At 42.6% G+C, this 20,844-nt stretch overlaps 1 protein-coding gene across 2 annotated transcripts in view; it reads right to left on the bottom strand.

Moving 5' to 3' along the window:
• BACH2 (BTB domain and CNC homolog 2) overlaps positions 1-20,844 on the bottom strand; it is a 255,426-nt gene that overhangs the window by 7,184 nt on the left and 227,398 nt on the right. For both annotated transcript variants that reach the window (XM_054023809.1, XM_054023810.1), the window contains 2 exons: positions 16,042-17,586; positions 2,143-2,349 (listed from right to left, as the gene is read on the bottom strand). In XM_054023809.1, the coding sequence (XP_053879784.1) occupies positions 2,143-2,349; positions 16,042-17,586 (1,752 nt within the window). The remainder of the gene's footprint in view (positions 1-2,142; positions 2,350-16,041; positions 17,587-20,844) is intronic.

Below are 20,844 nucleotides of genomic sequence, written 5' to 3'. Positions count from 1 at the left end.
AAGTCACAGATACATGCAATACTTTGTCCTCTACCTGCTCTGCATGGACTTGTTGCTTGCATGCTACTATCTGCAAGATGTTTGTTCAGTGGAGAGAGTGGTGAATCAGGGTGATACATTTTTGACAATTGGTAAGGCTGAGTAGATAGACTGAGTGTGCAGGCAGATAGATGCGTGCACACACATGTGCTAAAGGAGACCAGAGGATTTATCTAATGAAAAATACTGACAAAAATGCAAAAAGCTGCAAAAATGTAAAGAAAAGGCCTGAAATTACACAAATAAAGAAAAGCAGATTTTCAGGCCAGAAGGGATCATTATGATCATCTAATCTGACTGCCTCCATTAAACAGGGCGTTGAATTTCACCCAGTAATTCATGCTATATATTGAAGATGCTCTTGATCATTTAAAAAAGTGCACGTATGAAAGTTAGCTGCAAGACGACAATGGGCATCAATGTTATGTCAGCTTCAGACCCATCATCGGAATCATATCGTTTCCATGCAGCCATGAGAATGGGAGAGAGACAAAGAGAACAGTTTACATGAAAAAACACCACCTGCCAAAATATTGATAAATCCACCAAAAAAACATAAAAATAAACAGATGCCCAAGTGCATCTTGAGATGAATAAATTATGTAAGAAAATGTATATTATGTGTGTGCAGACAAGGGAGAATGCAAGTGGGTGGATGGATGGGTCTATGAGAGAAGCATGCAATGTCATGAGCAGGGAATAGCATTTCACAGGTTGTCCATCCTTAGATCACCAGTGTAAAGGAGGTTGCCGAGATCTGGGAAATAAGGACAATGAAAAAAAATCCATCCTTAATAAAAAAATAAAGCACTCCAGGTGATATTATATACATGAAGGAATGGGGACTTACTGGTCACCCGGGGGTATGCAGTGTGACAAATTAATTTCAGATAAAGGCCTTGAGCCTTTAAGTCAATGAGAGTTTTGCTATTGGTTTTCTTATGCAAAAATTAGTATGTGATCCTGAAATTGATCGCTGTCTTACAATGCGTATATGCAAAAGGGCAGAGTTAAGGTTGCACGAGCTACCTTAATTTTGGCATTTCCTAACTTTTGTGCTTCATTTAGTTCTTTTAATGTATTCTGTATCGCAAAAAATGTCATGGAATGTATTATGGGAAAAGATAGCAGTGTTAGAACAGAGGATGTTTTCTAAAGTCATCTTTCAGGCCAGTGTTATTGCGACCAAAAGACAAGGCTTTCTGATCAGGTCATAGCCATGAAATGAAACTGGCAGTGAGTTTGGGACTATATTACTTTAGTTTCAGAGATTTTCTAGTGTTATTGCTGGGTAGCTCTCATTTCTTTGGATATTTAGATTCCTTGTCTCAAGGCTTTTTCAGTTTCTTTGCTATATTTTCAAGCTACTTGCTAAGTTAAGAAGTTAATAACAACTTGTGGTGAGCTGAAACATTCAGGAAAAAAAATAAGAACAACCCTGCACTAACTGCAAGAAAATAATCTCAACATGGAGATTATTCCATACACTTGAGCGCTCCACTCCATCATAGTAATAATAATCATGGTCTACAAACACTGCATTTTTGAAGTATTTTAAAGACATCGTCTTTTTACTCTCCACAGCACTTGTGTGAGGATGTTAAAATTATAATTTCACAAATAGAAAAATTGAGGCAGAAAGATTAAGTGACTTGTACAAGGCCACAAAGAGGGTTGGTTTGAGGCAGTGAGCCTGTGGTATTTCGGATTTCCAGTCCAGTGCTTGACACACTAAATCAAGTATCACTGAAAAATTAATTTGTGTACTGAAATTAAATAAAATTAAGAACATATTCCCTCCCTCCCATTATGCACTGCATTCCCTTGAGATTATCATAAGGTATTTTGATTGACATAACTACTGACATATACACAAAAGCGTGAATCTGGGTGAAGTGTAATTGCTTTGATTCAAAACCAAAACAACAAAAAACCCCACTCAGCTATCTGCCTTTGTGAAATAAAAGTAAATTGGTTATTGAGATTTACCTAATTGAATTTAAATTAACTAAAAACTGCACTGGAACTGTTTTGAATATTTGTCCATCATTTAACCGATAGACCCATTATCAGATTTAATTGAGGCTACAGCAAGTAACTCACCAATTTGCGGATTTCACATTCTAAATTCTGAATACAGTCCAGTTTTCTTTTGCGGCAGCGCTGAGCTGCAATCCGGTTCTTACTGCGCCGGCGAACATCATGGATGAACTCTAACTGTTCTGAGGTTAACTTGTGCATCTTTATCATCATCTGGAAATCATTCCGTGGAAGATCTGTGATTTGATCTACAGGAAAAGGAAGCTTCACCTAAAACAAAAAGAACAAAACAACCACCAATAAAGTTACAATTTGCTTGGTTAATGCAGTAGGAACAATGCTGTAAAAGTCACTTAATTGTTTTTCCCCAAACAAATAGAGCAGCATAAGTTTCATAATCTTTTTGGTAACAAACAACACCCCATCAAAGCCAACCAACCAACCAACCCACGCATCCACCAAAGCTTATTGCTACCACGTGATTGATCTTGTGAGGGAAATAAATTCTTTGGGCCAGATTCTCAACTGTTGTAAACCCACGTAGTTCCACTGAAATCAACAATGCTTTTCTGATTTATACCTGCTAAAAATCTGGCTCTATGAAACTAGTACTTCAAAGGAATTCTCATAGAATCTCTTACACAAACGTGGAGCCTAATCCTTTCAGTCAAATGTGTTATGGGAGCAGTTAATTGCTACTGATTTCAATGGCGGTAGAGGATGCCAAACTCCTCACAGGATTAAGTCCAATTTTGCAGTGGGAGTTTTATCTGCAAATGAACGGTGGGACTAAGTCCCAGATTAGCTGCCATGTTAAAAATGCAATCTGAAAACATCAATGTGATTACCAGTTATATATAACAACACCTAGGATTGGTTTTACAAGCAGTCCAAATTAACAGTGCACCATGTCACTTGGAAGGGTCAGAGTAACTGAAAACAACAATCCTTATTCTTTCTTTACTAAAATATGTGAAAAAAAAAGACTTACTAAAATTCCATTTAAAAAAATTTATAAGACAAAGTCACATTTACTAGAAAAAAATCTAAAACCTCAGTTATTGAAATCGAAACATTTGTTCTAAGTTCTTGTATTCCTGCTCTGATGCCATCGCTGAATTCAAACACATCAGTCATCTCTTTTGATTTCCAAAATTCTAACCCTTTCTCCCACAGTTCTCGCTGAATATGCATTTAAAACAAACAAACAAACAAGGGATAGATCACTTGATGGCTACCTGTTCTGTTCATTCCCTCTGAAGCACCTGGCATTGGCCACTGTTGGAAGACAGGATACTGGGCTAGATGGACTTTGGTCTGACCCAGTATGGCCGTTCTTATAGACTCAGACTCATAGACTTTAGGGTCAGAAGGGACCATTCTGATCATCATATGTTCTAATGGAAGTTAAAGCTGTAAACACAGTCTTTGAGACAGATAATATGTCTGTGAAAATGGAAACGTTGCTGGATGGATTGAAACAAAAGCAATTTCTGGCATAAAAACTGTGTTTCACATATTTTGTGAGCAAATGAGAGTTGTGTGCAAAAAGGCCAAATTACTGTAAATTGGAGCCTTACTTTCCTTTTAGTGAAACAAGGTTATTGGACCAACTTCTGTTAGTGAGAAAGACAAGCTTTCAAGCTACACATATCAGGACCTGAAGAAGAGCTCTGTCTTAGCTCAAAAGCTTCTCTCTCTCTCTCTCACCAACAGAAGTTGGTCCAGTCCAAGATATTACCTCACCCACCTTCTCTCTCTAATATCCTGGGACCTACACGGCTATGCTATCTTTTTCATGTCATATCTACATTGACCAAAAGAGGGCAGTAAACATTTAAGTTTTACTGTGATTATGCAGTTCAACGCCTATTTAAAGAAGTAGAATATACGGTACTTAATAATTGGCTACCAGAGAAATTACATTTAATTTCTCTAGCCAACCAAAAGATTCTGATGGAAAGGCTCCTCTGATATTCAAACATGCAATTACCACCGTCAACCAGTGCCCTTCAAGTATGTGGCGATAAAGAGATTAAGTGCACAGATAACTCTAAAATGATAACACCTTTTTCCAGTTTGTTTACATCCAATAGTTTGCTAAGAAGAATAATAATGGAGATATCCCATCTCCTAGAACTGGAAGGGACCTTGAAAGGTCATCGAGTCCAGCCCCCTGCCTTCACTAGCAGGACCAAGTACTGATTTTGCCCCAGATTCCCAAGTGGCCCCCTCAAGGATTGAACTCACAACCCTGGGTTTAGCAGGCCAATGCTCAAACCACTGAGCTATCCCTCCCCCCCCACACACATAACAAAGCACACTTTGACATTCATAATTTAATCTCTTCAGGTCGGCAAACATGCCAGCAATTTCCTCACTTCTTTATTGTTGCATTTCCATGCACTCTAATGTCATTGCTCCATTTTTCTCCAAGCCCCAGCCACGTGAAACTTGGTACAAGCACCTACTGTATCCTTTCACACAGTTTTCATGCAATGAACTTTGCCCTGTCCCTGTGAAACTGGCTCAGAGACTGCCTAATATTATAACAGATCACACTGCAGATCAGTTTAATGGAAGAAGAAATACCAAACAGGTGCTGCCAGGGAAAACAATACTTAGCTTATATACACAGAGATTGACCTTAGACATGGTGATGTGGACTACCTTGTTTGCAGACTACTACCTACTGATATGAAGAATGTTTGATTTCCCTTTCAGACCCTTTGGACAGTAAACATAAACTTAGTGTTGTACGGTTTGCTCTTAAGCCAGTGCCTGAAAAAAATTGTCTGTGGATTCCTTTGGAAGACACCCCAGTTTAACCTGGAAAAATAAGGCTTTTACATTCAAGTTTTGACACCAAGAGTGAAAGCAAGTTTTAATTGTTTTGCTCAAAAAGTTGTTTATGTGCAGACAGGAAATTTGCCTGCATTTCATGTCACAGGGAAAAAGTTCATGTGGCAATACACTGGAATCCACTTGTAAATGCCAGGGAGAAGCAGGGCAAGGAGATAGGAAAATAAATAGAAGATTCAGAAACGACATGGGTTAAATGTGCAAACTTGGATGTACTGGGCCCAATTCTGCTCTCCATCAGGAAAAGTAGAGTGATCCCATTGACTTCAATGTGCAAAGTTACATGAGATTAAAAAAGGAAAAGGAACACAGCGGTAGAACACCAATCTCAGCCTCTTTCACTTTACACATTATTTTCAATGTAATGCCACTTTCTTCACCTTTAAATAGTGAAACTATTTCTCAGCTAAAAAAAGGCTTCTGTGGAGTGGCTGCTGTGAGTAACTATTCTATAGTGTAGTTATAAGAAGCTAGCGATATTTTAGGCTGATTGTGGGCCAGATTCTTGACTGATATAAACTGCAACGGAGCTATGTGGATTCCCACAAGTTGAGGATCTGGTCGTGTCTCTAGCAATCTCTCAAAGGTGAGTAGTCTGCTGTATAAAACTAAACAAAGAGCTGCTTCTGAAAGAAAAAGGAAACTTTTCTGAACTCGGCCTTTCAGAGATTAAGGAATTTTCTAGAACCAGTTTGGGATATTTCAAGTCAGAAACATCCACAGAAGCCACATTCTTTCAGTGAGTTATTACAGAAGAAGGTATACATCTAGAGAAGGGAGCTATCTAAGTATCTAACTATCTATACAATTACTTCTGCTGTATTTTTACATCACAGCAGAGGCCCTGTTCTTCACCAAAGATACCTCATAAATGCAGCCTACATCAAAAATACCTCATGATGCAGCCTACATCACTAAACAGGCCAACCCATTCTGCTATTGTTGCAATTAATATTTCCCCTAAATTATGGATGATACATTCAAAGGAAAGACGGCCAAACAACGCTTGTGAAAACTAAAATCTGCCTATGATTTTGGGGACTTTTTCTTCATCAGTACCATGAGGATGCCAGTGTAAATGTCATTACATCGAATGGCTAAGCAATTTAGTAGTGACCTAGATAGACAGGACAGCCATTGACTCAGCAAGTGAAAGGCGCATACATAACCAATTAATTCTTTCAAGCTTCACTAGCTAATGCCAGCTTGGATAGTGTGCTATTTACTACTGCACTGCTCAAGTACTGTACTAATCGCTGCTTTTCTTCTGAATAAAGGGACAGAATCAGGCCCAGTACAATCCACATGAGAGATGTGAACATCAGGTGACTGGAATTTTTCCTATCTAGTATCTTTAGCTTTTCACTTTTTATTTCTAATTGAATTTCCACAGCATCTTACTTGGGCTGCCAAATCTCTAACAAAATACCAGCAAGGTAGCTGAACCTCCTTAACCCTAGCAGCAACATTAAAACAAGTGAAGGAGCCCACAGGGAAGGGTGTGTAATAAAGCAGGGACCCTTAGACACTGACAGCATCTTTAAACACAGACCCAAAAAATCTTGCTCTTTTGGCATTTGCTTTGTTTGCACAACAACGTAAAAACTGCTAGCGCGTTCTTTTACACTGAAAGCGGCAGCCTAGTGACAGCCTGTGGTACTTAAACAGCTTGCAGCTCCTGGTGAGTACATCTAAAATATGGATTGTATTCTAGGAGTGACTTTTTGTGGGGAGTGAGAATTGTTTGTTATATTCTGAGGATACAATCACTAACTGCTGTTATTTCTGATACTTTTTTCCTAAAATGCATTTAAAAGGGGGAATTCTCAAAAGCGTTCTACATTAGCTCAACTTGACGGCCATTGAAGTCATAGTGTTGACTCCCAACGGGAGCAGCGTCAGGCCAACAATGGGGCTTTTGAAAACCCCGCTCCCCCTGCATAAACACTGTGATATATTTATTTCTGTACACTGTGGTGAAAGCTTACAGAAATTGCTTTTTCTGACCACAATCTCCCCTCCTTACCCAGTGGAAAACCCATGAGAGGCCGAAGTCTAAAGAACAAACAAAGAACAAAAACCTTCTCTACAAGGGGCCTGCTAGCCTATGGCAAACAAACCTAACAAGATGAAAACCAAGACATATGTGGGATAATCACGCATAACAGAGTTTTGGAAGGGGAAGTCTAAGGACTGCTCACTCTGTCTTGCCCTTTCAATATACTCTTTTCTCTTTTTTCTCCACCAGCCACAGTCCTTCTCCCATCTAGATCCTGCCAGTCACTGTATCACCCATCCACAGTCTTCTACAGACAACAGTTTACACTCTGATCTGCCACTCCTCCCTCCCTCTGCAGCCACAGTTTTTCCACCATTCATTATGTGGATGCTACTTCAGTGGGCCAATGAAGCTGATCAGCTCCTAGTCAGCACTGCAGCTAAGGACATGTGACCATCAGACTGGATACAAGGGTGACAACTCTCCGGAAATCAGAGATTACTATTGCATTTATTAATAGGGACCCAGTACCGGGTTGTCTGGGTTGACTTTACATGGCACAGACTGGAATTCATTAACACTTCCAAACATAGGGAGCAAATATATTTCTTCCCTCTCAAACTGCGGATCCCCTTAAAACTTTAATATTTAGTTTTTGGTCACCAGATGAGCAGAGAACTGTTCCATCTGTCACTTGACATGAAGGCTTCTGGACTCTCATTGAAGATAGTTTGTCTTTAACATCCTCAATTGTACCAGCATTGCTTTTGTGAAAATTTTTGAAAAGTGAGTCCCTAAATCCAAGTGGGAAATTCTTAAATATAAATGACAGACATATTCAATGTGATTCCTTAGATATTAATAGTTCTTGGAAAACTCAGCCTCCTAACTCCTTCTGCCCTTGTTTATTCTTTTCAGGAAAACTTCAGCTAAGTGACCTGAGTTTAGATTTTATTTTTACCTAATGCAGAAGAATCTGATGCAACAAATACATAGATTTCATTACAAATGATGTTTACAGGCAGGTTGCACCCAGATTGTTTTATAGCAGCAAAAGGATATTTAGGAATATACATTTTAAGAAAACAAAGTATCATTGGGGAGAATGTTTCTGTTCTGGGTGGTTTTTTTTTTTCTGTTTTAAGCAAGACTGTTGGAAATTGGTCATGAAGCAAAAACAGCTGTATTCTTGTCAGTGGTATTATATTCCAATAATTGACTTTAAATACTCTCCAGAGGCTGAGGGGAATGAGTGAAGAGAAGGATTTGTATGAAATTGGCCATTACATTAAACAATCTGCCAATTCCATAAAATCACAGCAGCTCAAAGGACTCTGGTTCAGATAGTCTCTCCTTTCTGCTCCTATAACTGTACTGCATTGTAACAGGGATATTTCTGCTTGCACCTGATATTTTATCTATCAAAGGTAATTGAAGACAAAAACATCAGTAACCCCATCTTTCCAAAGGAAGAGACATCCAACAAAGAGGCATTCCCCTCCCACCACCACCAAATATTTTCTGAATTAACTGATTTGAGTACATGTGCTTCTGCGTGGCCCACATTCCCCAAGAGATCAAAGTCACCGAAGTCTGGGCAATGACAACACGTTGGGACCCAAATCAAGAATGACAGGTCTAAAATCCAAGTGACATTAGATATTTGATAACTGAGGGTCAGAGTCCATCAGCCATACATACAAATTGCAATCAATGGGGAATACTCAAGAAGCAAGGTACTTCCCAGTGTGAGTGGGGAGGCAGAATATAGCCCCTTAGGTACTAGGGATTAATTATAGTCACTCAACTATTTCATCAGCTACACTTTAAAATACAAACAAACAACCCATGAATAATTTCATCTTATGCTGCATGGAGACTGAGGAACTAGAGACCAGTCTGCAAAGTAATAAAGATGGCAAGGGGCAAAAATGACATTTTCAAGGTTGGAGAAAGCTCCAATTAGAAGTCTATAAAGAGGCAGCTGACTGCAGTGGTTACATTTTCAGAACATTACATGTGCTGCCCACTGATCTGATTGGCAGCAGAGTTGCTAAAACTAGGCATAATGATTTGAAAATGCACCCTACACCCCCAGGTATTTTACATTGTTTGATGCCTTTACCAGAAGCTAAGTTCCAGGGACATGGATATTACAGAGTTTCTTGAGATGTCTATATGATAAGACACTCCTTAAATGAGATTGCATTGTATTTCTATCAGCTGTTCTATTGGAATAGCCTTCTCAAATTCTCTTTTCAATCAAAGATCTGAACTGGGACTTAGTGCTCACACAATCTAATTTCCCGTTATCTTGGATTGTTGATCTGGATTCAGAGATCCATACCACCTCATGGAGTATTAATTTACTCCCACTAACAATACTTTTCATCAATACATCTCAAAGTGTCCTGCAAAAGTGGACAAGCACTATCATAATTCATGTCTTGTACATGAGGCACAGAGAATTGACTTGCCCAGTATTACATAGAAAGTCAATGGCAGAATCAGAAATAGAAGCCAAGCATCTTAATGCCCAGCCCTCTGCTCAGTCCACTAGACCCCAACTTGCAGCCAGGGGCATTCTGAAGCCAGCTTCAATACCCCATCCGTCTGTGTCTCCCATTAATGTCTTCCTCCTTTTGTCCTCGCCACCCCGTATGCAAACAAAGCTCTCTCTGAGACGATCCACAAGGCCCCCCCCAGCCTCCTCTTTCAACTCCCTCAGACTCACTTCTGCTGCAGCATCCACACACAGCCAAAAACAGCTAATTAGTCATTTAAAACAATAACAAAAATCCCAACCTCCCATCCTCTTTACTACACCATGCTATGCATTTGCCTTCACTGAGTAACGGAATGATTTTGTGCTATCACTGTCTTCTCTCCTCCACCTTCTCCCTGCTGTCTTGTTTCCCCTTGTAAATGTGACATCTAATATAGGGCAAGATTGTGACATGGCCATTCGGGGGCAAGAGGCCTCACCCACTCCAACGTGGCTGCTTTAGGACCTGGATCTCGGATCTGGGTCCAGTTCAATGCTCTGGATATCCCACCCCCCAGGAAGCAAAGGGGCAAGAGGAGGTGGAACACTATCTCCCCTCTCCCCCTCCCCCCCAATCACAGACGTAGGAAGAAAGATGCACACTTTCAAAACTACTTCACTGCCACAAATGGTGACTCCAAGTCACGATGCCTCCCGGGCCTGTTCAGCTGCACACCACCCTTATTTAGAGCCAAGCATAAAACAACCCCCTCCAATCTCCTCCATGTAACGGTTATGGCTTGCTATTTTGGGAGGCACCAGTTGCGAACTGAGTGAGTGATGAACAGAAGAGAGGCAAACAGAGGGAGTTTGCCTGTGGGAAGTTACCACAGAGGTTTTTTTGCCTTTCAGGCTTCTGTGAGCAGTAAATACAACATCTGAAGGGAAGACAATACAGATAGTGAGCGATTAGCTGTTGTGACCTGCACAGGATGTGCCTTGTTTGTCTTTCTTCCAAAGGATAGAAGCGAATTCGTCTGTATGAAGTGCAAGCTGGTCTCCATATTGGAAGAGAAGGTTAAAGGACTAGAGACCCAAGTATCAACCCTGTGTTGCATCAGAGAAAATGAAGACTTTCTGGATAGAAGTCAGCGTTCGGTACTGCTGGTACAGCATGCTGAAGAATCAGAGAGGGCAGTGCAGAACGGGGGAGAAAACTGGCAGCATGTGACTTCCAGAAGAAAAAAGAGGAGAACCCATGTACCCCCAATGCAGATAAAGGTAAGAAACCGTTTTCATGCTCCCTGCACAGGTACAACGGTGGAGAATGGTTTGGAAGAGTCATCTGAGAGAAGGGATCAGAAGGAGACCCCATTGACGGGAAGGCATGGAATGCATTGTCCTAGGGATGGGGGTTCGCTTACCACCACTCCCAAGACGAGGATACAGGTGGTGGTGGTCAGGGACTCCCTCCTAAGGGGGACGGAGTCATCCATCTGCTGTCCAGACTGGGAAACTCGAGAAGTGTGCTGCTTGCCTGGAGCAAGAATTTGGGATGTGACGGAGAGTCTGCTGAGACTAATCAAGCCCTTGGACTGCTACCCCTTTCTACTTCTCCACATGGACACCAATGATACTGCCTTGAGCATGTTACTGCAGAATACGCGGATCTGGGAAGAAGGATGAAGGAGTTTGAGGCGCATGTCGTGTTCTCGTCCATCCTCCCTGTTGAAGGAAAAGGCCCAGGTAGGGACCATCCAATTATGGAAGTAAATGCTTGGTTGCGCAGGTGGTGTCGGAGAGAGGGTTTTGGATTCTTTGACCATGGGATGTTGTTCCAGGAAGGATGCTAGGAAGAGATGGGACCCACCTAATAAAGAGAGGGAAGAGCATCTTCACAGGTAGGCTTGCTAACCTAGTGAGGAGGGCTTTAAACTAGGTTCGTCAGGGAATGGAGACCTAAGCCCTGAGGTAAGTGGGGAAGTGGGATACGGGGAGGAAACACAAGGAGGATGGTGCAACAGGGGAGGCCTCCTGATTCATATTGAGAAAGTAGGGCAATCGGCTAGTTATCTTAGATGCCTGTATATGAACGCAAGAAACCTGGGAAACAAGCAGGAAAAATTGGAAGTCCTGGCACAGTCAAGGAACTATGTGATTGGAACAACAGAGACTTGGTGGGGTAACTCACATGACTGGAGCACTGTCATGGATGGGTATAAAGTGTTCAGGAAGGACAGGCGGGGGAGAAAAGGTGGAGGAGTTGCACTGTATGTAAGAGAGCAGTATGATTGCTCAGAACTCCAGTATGGAACTGGAGAAAAGCCGGTTGAGAGTCTTTGGGTTAAGTTTAGAGGTGAGAGCAACAAGGGTGATGTCGTGGTGGGAATCTGCTATAGACCACCAGACCAGGAGGATGAGGTAGACAAGGCTTTATTTGGACAACTAACAGAAGTTTCTAGATCACAGGCCCTGGTTCTCATCAGGGATTTCAATCACTCTGACACCAGCTAGGAGAGCAATACAACAGTGCAGAGACAATCCAGGAAGTTTTTGGAGAGTGTTGGGGACAACTTCCTGGTGCAAGTGCTGGAGGCCATGTTCACCTTGACCTGTTGCTCACAAACAGGGAAGAATTGATAGAGGAAGTAGAAGTGGGTGGCAACCTGGGCAGCAGTGACCATGAGATGGTTGAGATGAGGATCCTGACAAAAGGAAAAAAAGGAGAGCAGCAGAATACGGACCCTGGACCTCAGAAAAGCAGACTTTGACTCCCTCAGAGAACTGATGGGCAGGATCCCCTGGGAGGCTACTATGAGGGGAAAAGGAGTCCAGGAGAGCTGGCTGTATTTTAAAGAAGCTTTATTGAGGGCGCAGGAACAAACCATCCCGATGTGCAGAAAGAATAGTAAATATGGCAGGCAACCCAGCTGGCTTAACAGAGATATCTTTGGTGGGCTTAAACACAAAAAAGAAGTTTACAAGAAGTGGAAACTTGGACAGATGACTAGGGAGGAATATAAAAAATATTGTTCGAGTATGCAGGAGTGAAATCAGGCAGGCCAAAGCACAATTAGAGTTGCAGCTAGCAAGGGATGTGAAGGGTAACAAGAAGGGTTTCTACAGGTATGTTAGCAACAAGAAAAAGGTCAGGGAAAGTGTGGGACCCTTACCGAATAGGGGAGGCAACCTAGTGACAGATGATGTAGAAAAAGCTGAAGTACTCAATACTTTTTTTTGCCTCGGTCTTCACAGACAAGGTCAGCTCCCAGACTGCTGCACTGGGCAGCATAGTATAGGGAGGAGGTGAGCAGCCCTCAGTGCTGAAAGAACAGGTTAAGGACTATTTAGAAAAGCTGGACATGCACATAACCATGGGGCTGGATCTAATGCATCTGAGGGTGATGAGGGAGTTGGCTGATGTGATTGCATTGGCCATTATTTTTGAAAAACTTGTGGTGATCGGGGGGAGGTCCCGGATGATCGTAAAAAGGCAAATATAGTGCCCATCTTTAAAAAAGGGAAGAAGGAAAATCTGGGAACTATAGACCGGTCAGTCTCACTTCAGTCCCTGGGAAAATCATGCAGCAGGTCCTCAAGGAATCCATTTTGAAGCACTTAGAGGAGAGGAAGGTGATCAGGAACAGTCAACATGGATTCACCAAGGGCAAGTCATGCCTGACCAACGTGATTGCCTTCTATGAAGAGATAACTGACTCTGTGGATATGGGAAAAGCGGTGGATGTGATATACCTTGACGTTAGCAAAGACTTTGGATACAGTCTCCCATAGTATTCTTGCCAGCAAGTTAGAGAACTATGGATTGGATGAATGGACTATAAGGTGGATAGAAAGCTGACTAGATCGTTGGGCTCAACGGGTAGTGATCAACGGCTCAATGTCTAGTTGGCAGCTGGTATCAAGCGGAGTGCCCCGGGGGTCGGTCCTGGGACCAGTTTTGTTCAACATCTTCATTAATGATTTGGATGATGGGACGGATTGCACTCTCAGCAAGTTTGTGGATGACACTAAGCTGGGCGTAGAGGTAGATACACTGGACGGTGGGGATAGGGTCAAGAGTAACCTAGACAAATTGGAGGAATGGGCCAAAAGAAATCTGATGAGGTTCAACAAGGACAAGTGCAGAGTCCTGCACTTAAGGATGGAAGAATCCCATGCACTGCTACAGGCTGGGGACGGACTGGCTAAGCGGCAGTTCTGCAGAAAAGGACCTGGGGATTACAGTGGACAAGAAGCTGGATATGAATAAACAGTGCGCCCTTGTAAGCAAGAAGGCTAACGGCATATTGGGCTGCATTAGTAGGAGCATTGCCAGCAGATCGAGGGAAATGATTATTCCCCTCTATTTGGCACTGGTGAGGCCACATCTGGAGTACTGTGTCCTGTTTTGGGCCCCCCACTACAGAAAGGATGTGGACACATTGGAGAGAGTTCAGCGGAGGGCAATGAAAATGATCAGGGGGCTGGAGCACATGACTTATGAGGAGAGGCTGAGGGAACTGGGCTTGTTTAGTCTGCAGAAGAAAAGAGTGAGGGGGGATTTGATAGCTGCCTTCAACTACCTGAAGGGGGATTCCAAAGAGGATGGAGCTTGGCTGTTCTCACTGGTAGCAGGTGACAGAACAAGGAGCAATGGTCTCAAGTTGCAGTCAGGGAGGTCTAGGTTGGATATTAGGAAACACTATTTCACTAGGAAGGTGGTGAAGCACTGGAATGGGTTACTTAGGGAGGTGGTGGAATCTCCATCCTTCGAGGTTTTTAAGGTCCGGCTTGACAAAGCCCTGGCTGGGATGATTTAGTTGGGGTTGATCCTGCTTTGAGCAGGGGATTGGACTAGATGACCTCCTGAGGTCTCTTCCAACCCTAATATTCTATGATTCTATGAACCACACCTCAGGAAGAAGGCAGGAATAACAATACATAGCAGCAATTGGTAGAAGTTTTGAAAAATTAAACGACTTTCTACAAGTGGGGCATAAAATAACGGGTTTTTTTGTGTCCCTCTCTTTCTCTTTTCACCTCCGTGGGTCTGAGTCCAGTCAGTTCTATCCTAGGCTCTCACAACATATGCTAACCCAGGCAATGAACTTACCTGCTTTCCATGCTAGAGCAGCAGGTCTCAAGACAATGTTTTATTGTTCTGACCCAGGACAGCAGATATGCTGTTCCATATAGAAATTACTCCAGTACACTCGCCTCAATTCCCTAATGGAATTTTGTAAAAACACCTATTCTCTTTTCAGCTCTCAAGCTATGCACTGTACCTTCATTCTCCCAAGCTTATAAATTTACACTGAAATACTCACACTCCTAGTTAGTTAACAGCCACCACAGCATTTATACCTGGCCTTTTTGCCTTTGTAAATTACCCTATTTCTTCTCACTGATGGAAGAACATTTGTCAGTGCTGCATGGAAATTCACAGCTTGTTTCTTGGTCCCATACACTTTCCCTGCTTCTCTCTATCATTTCTGAAAATTCACGGATAACAATCCTCGATGTTTTATGCAACTGTCTGCTAGAGTTCTTCAGTAACGAGGAAAGTGTGGTCCTAGGCAGGAAGTACAATCCAAATAATCAATTAGATGAGAGGCAAAGCTCACTGGTTGCAAATAAAGACAACACATAGGGAGGCTGCACAGTTTAGAGCAGTGGTGGGCAACTGTGGCCTGCGGGGCATGAGACGTTTTGCTGACATTGACCATCTGCAGGCACTGCCCCCTGCAACTCCCAGTGGCTGCGGTTCACCATTCCCGACCAATGGGTGCTGCGGGAAGAGGTGGCCAGCACATTGCTGCGGCCTGCTGCTTCCCACAGCTCCATTGGCCGGGAGCAACAAATTGTGACCACTGGGAGCTGCGGAGGGCCGTGCCTGCGGACGGTCAATGTTAGCAAAATGTCTCGCAGCCTGCAATTAGATTACCCTGATGGGCTGCATGCTGCCCTCGAGCCACAGGTTGCCCACCACTGGTTTAGAGGATAGGCCATGAGACTGGGAGGAAGCGAACCTGGGTTCTGTTCCTAGCTCTGTCACTGACCAGCTGTGTTACTTTAGGTTAGTTGTTTCTCCTCCCATCCTTTGTCTGTCTCATACAGATTGCAAGTGATTTGGAGCAGGGACTCTGTTTATACAGTGCCGTGCCTACCTCTACAAGGCCATAATCTTGGGCCCTGTAAGTGCTACCATAATATTACACTCTATAAACCAAGCTGGAGGAAACAGTACAGTTTAAGAGTGAAAATATACTTTAATTCCTTACAATAGATATATTTTTAGCTAGGTGCAAGAAGGAAAAAGAGAGGTGGCAGCATTTCTACGAACATACATTTACTCTCATAATTCAGCTGTTTGCTGCTGCTTGTTTAATATTAAAATTTCAGTAAGTGCCAAGTCTCTAGGAACTCAACACAGCTATTCATGATCTCTCCTCTGTTAACCATGCAGATTCAGCTGACGAGGAGATGAATACATATTACCGTTTGCCTCTGTAAATTAGAAAGTGCTGGGCAAATGCCAAAAGTTATTTAAGAGAATAAAGGACTGATTCAATGGGTCACAATGACTGTTACATGTGTACTTATCTTAATTCCCTACCTCATGTCCTCTGTCTTGCACAGGACATGATTCACTGTCTGCTTCTGAGAACGACCCAGACTCATCACTGGAGTTTGTTCCATAGGATGGCTCACATTTAATCTGGGGTCTGACTTGGTTGTACATTCCATCTCCCATCATGCCTGGCTCCTGATGTTCAGGGGCCAGGAATCGAGCTCCTTGGGAACAGGGGGAAGATGAAAACTCACACAGAGGGAGGCTACAGGGAGAACCAACACTGCCATCCTCTGCATATGAGTAGGAGGAACATGAGCTAGAGGTCCTGGTTCTGGTTTCCAAAGGAGGAGAGCGAGGGCAAACTTTAATTGGCACCGGGCAGCTGGTGTTAGGCCGCATCCTTCCTGGCAAGTGATCAGCTGTCAGTCCACTGTGGGAATAGGTCTGTGAACTAGGAAGGGATTGGCTGCCTCCAGCCCACAGACCCTTTGGCACAGTCTCAGTGAGGTCTTTGTCCAAGTTGCTCACACCAGAATATGAATGCACTGAAGTGTTTACTTGGTCACAAGCATTTGAAGAGAATATAACACTCCTCCTGTCCAATTCACCTTCCTGTTTACAGAGTGCTTCAAAACCAGGCCCTCTGAGTGGCGATCCCATTGTGAAGTTGGAAGTATCCTTCTGAATGGCATGGGACTGTCCATAATTCCCTGTGAAAGGGCTGTAGTCAGTTTTCTGGTCACCCTGAGTTGTCCCTTTGTCAAAAGGGCATGTTGGACCCCTGGCAAAGTGCTGTTGGGAAGTACTGGGGAAGCCAACCAAATCTACGCTTTTTGTTCTGTTGAAGAAAGACCTTAAGCAGGAAGGAGAGGACACACTTTTAGACCCGTCAACACAAGTGGGACTTGGCTGTTTCCTGTCCATTTCAACATCCCCTTCTTTATCCCTGATGTCAGGTTCATCTCCAGACAGGCAAAGCGTGATGCTTTCTTCATCGTTTTCCTCATTCTGAGGCTCGCTTTTTATCTGCCCCACAGCAAGTCCTGATTTGAGGCCATTTCCAGAACTCTCTTCACTGAATGTGCTTGCAAAACTTGAGGTACTGATGTGTGATGTGTTGTAGACATTCTTGGTACAAGCAAGCTGGTATTTCTTATATCTTGGGTACCGTGTTACTGAGTCTTTGTCCAAACTGTCCTTGCTATCTCTCAGCATGTCAGAGTCAGGCAGCATCCCTTCTTCCTTGTCTGCTCCAGAACTAGTGGATTCAAAGTTAAAGGGTTCCTGATGCATTCTTTCCCTTGGGCAGGATATCTTTGAAGTCTCTGATTCCATAGTTTCCTCCTCTTCTCCATCAGAGTTCTCTTCATCGTGCATTCTCTGACAGGTGGTATCCTTTTTGCACAGGAACAGGCCATCTTCATTGTTCAGCAGCTGAGTCTGAAGGAAGCTGAAGCAGGAGTCCTCCAGGTTGTGCATGCGCAGGAATTCAGCACAGTGGATGACCTCCTGGATGTTTTCTCTGCTGAGTAACAGCTTAGCAGTGTAGGCAAACTGTAACAATGGACCAAATCCTCTGGCAGTGACCTGCAAAAAACAACAACAACAGGGAAATTGACATCATTACCATCAGTACAGCTATTGTCCCAAGCCTTTCAAGTGTAGTTAGATAACCTGACAGCTCTAATGTCCATAAATAAATACTGTAAAGTACCAATTAATCTTTTATCAGGTCAGCCATTATGCTACTTCCAATAATTAATGCTGTCTGCTCTGTGTTGCTTTTATACCTCATATTACAGGCTGAACTAAACGTTACTCAGGGTACGTCTTCACTACCCACCATATCGGCGGTTAGCAATCGATTTATCTGGGATCGATATATCGTGTCTCGTTAAGACGCGATATATCGATCTCCAAACGTGTTCACCGTTGACTTCGGAACTCCACCAGAGCGAGTGGCGGTAGCGCAGTCGATGGGGGAGCCGCGGCTGTCAATCCCGCTCTGTGTGGACCCCAGGTAATTCAATCTTAGATACTTCGACTTCAGCTATGCTATTCGCATAACTGAAGTTGCGTATCTTAGATCGACCCCGCCCCCCCCAGTATAGACCAGCCCTTAGACTGAGTGACTTAAAGAGCTATGAACAAGGCATTTAAAAGATGTAAAAATATACATTAGCATACACACTATTAATCTGTCAATGAATGAATTCATAGTTCTCCGTTAACATGATGCATTGCAACAAGAAGATACAAATGACAGTATGATTCTTCTAACCCTTGTGCAGAATGGGTTGGAGGATAAAGGTGTCATTTAATCTGAACAGTGTTTTGGGAGGGAAACATGTATGCTGAATGTTATATGAAAATTCAGATAAGAACTTTCCCCCTAGTCTGAAAGGCAACCAGGCTAATGTTTCCTCAAATCTATGCTAGCCACCATTTATCTAGTTGCTATTTCACAAACAATGGAAGATTTTGAATTTGTACTGCACATGGGTTCTCCTCAATCAGAGGAATTGCATTATTTCTAGCTTTTCCTGGTCCCCATCCTTTGTATTCTGAAAAGCAGACTCGTGCCAAATTTTCACTGACAGACCAGTCCAAAGCTGTGGCTCACAGTCAAGGAACAAGATTTCTAAGACAGGAAGGATTGTCCAGCGGTTAGGACACTAAGATGGGACTAAAAAAAAAAAACAGCGTTAAATTCCTTGCAGCACCCAAGTCTTCCTGTATGACACTGGGAAGTCACTTAGCCTCTCTGTACCGTAGGTCCCCATTTGTAAAATAGGGAAGCTGGTTCCTATCACACAGAGGTATTGTGAAGATAAATACATTAAAGATCATGAGGCACTCCGATATGATGATAGCAGGGGACAGATAAGTACCCTAAGATAGGCACATGGCTTTTCAATGAGTTACACAGCACCTGCTTTACCCGTGCAACGTTCTGATAAATCAGATTTTAAATCTGAAAAGTTAGGATAGTAATCATCGATATGTAGGGCTGAAAGGGACTTTGAGAGATTATCTAGTCCCCTGAGCTGAGGCAGAACCAAGTAAATCTAGATCATCCCTGACTGGTGTTTATCTAACCTCTTCTTAAAAACCTCCAAGGACAGAGATTCCACAACCTCCTTTAGTAACCTGTTCCAGTGTGTAACTATCCTTATGTTAGAAAGTTTTTCCTAACATGTAACCTAAATCTCCCTTGCTGCAGATTAAGCCCCTTCCTTCTTGTCCGACCTTCGGTGGACATGGAGAACAGTTGATCACCGTCCTCTTTGCAACAGCCCCTAATATAATTGAAGACTTACCCGGTCCTCTCTCAGTCTTCTTTTCTCAAGACTAAACATGACCAGCTTTTTTTTTTTAAACTTTTCCTCACAGGTTAGGTTTTCTAAACCTTTCATCATTTCTGTTGCTCTCCTTTGGACTCTCTCCAATTTGTCCACATCTTTCCTAAAGTGTGGCACGCAAAATTGGACACAGTACTCCAGTTGAGGCCTGTTAATAAACCCCAGAATGATATTAGCCTTTTTCACAACTGCATCATATTGCTGACTCATATTCAATTTGTGATCCACTATAGCCCCCAGATCCTTTACAGTTAGCCAGTTATTCTCCATTTTGTAGTTATACATTTGATTTTGCCTTTCTAAGTGAAGTACTTTGCACTTGTCTTTATTGTATTTAACCTTATTGAATTCAGACCAATTCTCCAATTTGTCAAGATCCTTTCAAATTCTAATCCTGTCCTCCCAAGTGCTTGCAACCCTTCCCAGCTTCCACAAATGTTATGAGCATACTCTCCATTATCGAAGTCATTAATAAAATATTGAATAGTACTGGACCCAGGATAGACCCCAGCAGCACCCACTAGATACGTCCTCCCAATTTGACTGCGAACCACTGATAACTACTTTTTGAGTAAGATCTTTCAACCAGTTGTGCACTTACTTTAATTCATCTAGACCACATTTCCCTAGTTTGCTTATAAGAATGTCATGTGTGGCTGTGTCAAAAGTCTTACTAAAATCAAGATATATCATGTCTACTACTTCTCCCCCATGGGAATAATTATGTATGTTTGGAATCGACTCACTCATAATGCTAAAGCCATGAGTGAGTCATGCAGGTCATTCCAAAGATGTGCTTATAAATCCTTTGCCACACAGCATCATCAGGTACTTTGTACAGGCCACATATTTTAGAAAAAAAATGAGAGAGAAAACTTTAAAAAGAAACTATTGTAAAGCCAGGCTGTCAAGAGCCCTACTATATAAATCTTGGAAGGAGAGGAAAACAACCATCTTTTTAGACACTTCTTAAAATTGCTCTCAATAGATTTTCTATACAAAAAGTACCACAATAAATGCTATTTTAGAAAACTTCTAACTTGACTGCTTGTATCTTACACAATTCTTGCAACAAAGCCTATACATTCCCCTTTTACATTATGTGTCCGGTGGAAAATTGCCTAGATTTAAGAGTTGGCTATTGAACTGATCTTTGCTCTGTCGGTGTTACATTTTTTGCCTGTTAGATTGTCAGTTCACTGAAAGTGTATCTGCATTTTATCTACACTCAGTTTGATTAGCAAGACTGCTCGGAAAATTTAACATAAGAACGGCTATACAGGGTCAGACCAAAGGTCCATCTAGCCCAGTATCCTGTTTTCCAGCAGTGGCCAATGGCAGGTGCCTCAGAGAGAATGAACAGAACAGGCAATTACCAAGCGATCACCATCCCATCGCCCACTCCCAGCCTCAGCAAACACAGGCTAGGGACACCATCCCTGCCCATCCTGGATAACAGTCATTGATGGACTATCCTCCATGA

Source organism: Malaclemys terrapin, chromosome 3 (assembly GCF_027887155.1).
Source record: "Malaclemys terrapin pileata isolate rMalTer1 chromosome 3, rMalTer1.hap1, whole genome shotgun sequence".
NCBI lineage: Eukaryota > Metazoa > Chordata > Testudines > Emydidae > Malaclemys > Malaclemys terrapin.
The sequence above is the reverse complement of the archived record's forward strand: the minus strand, read 5'-3'. Positions and strand labels throughout refer to the sequence as shown.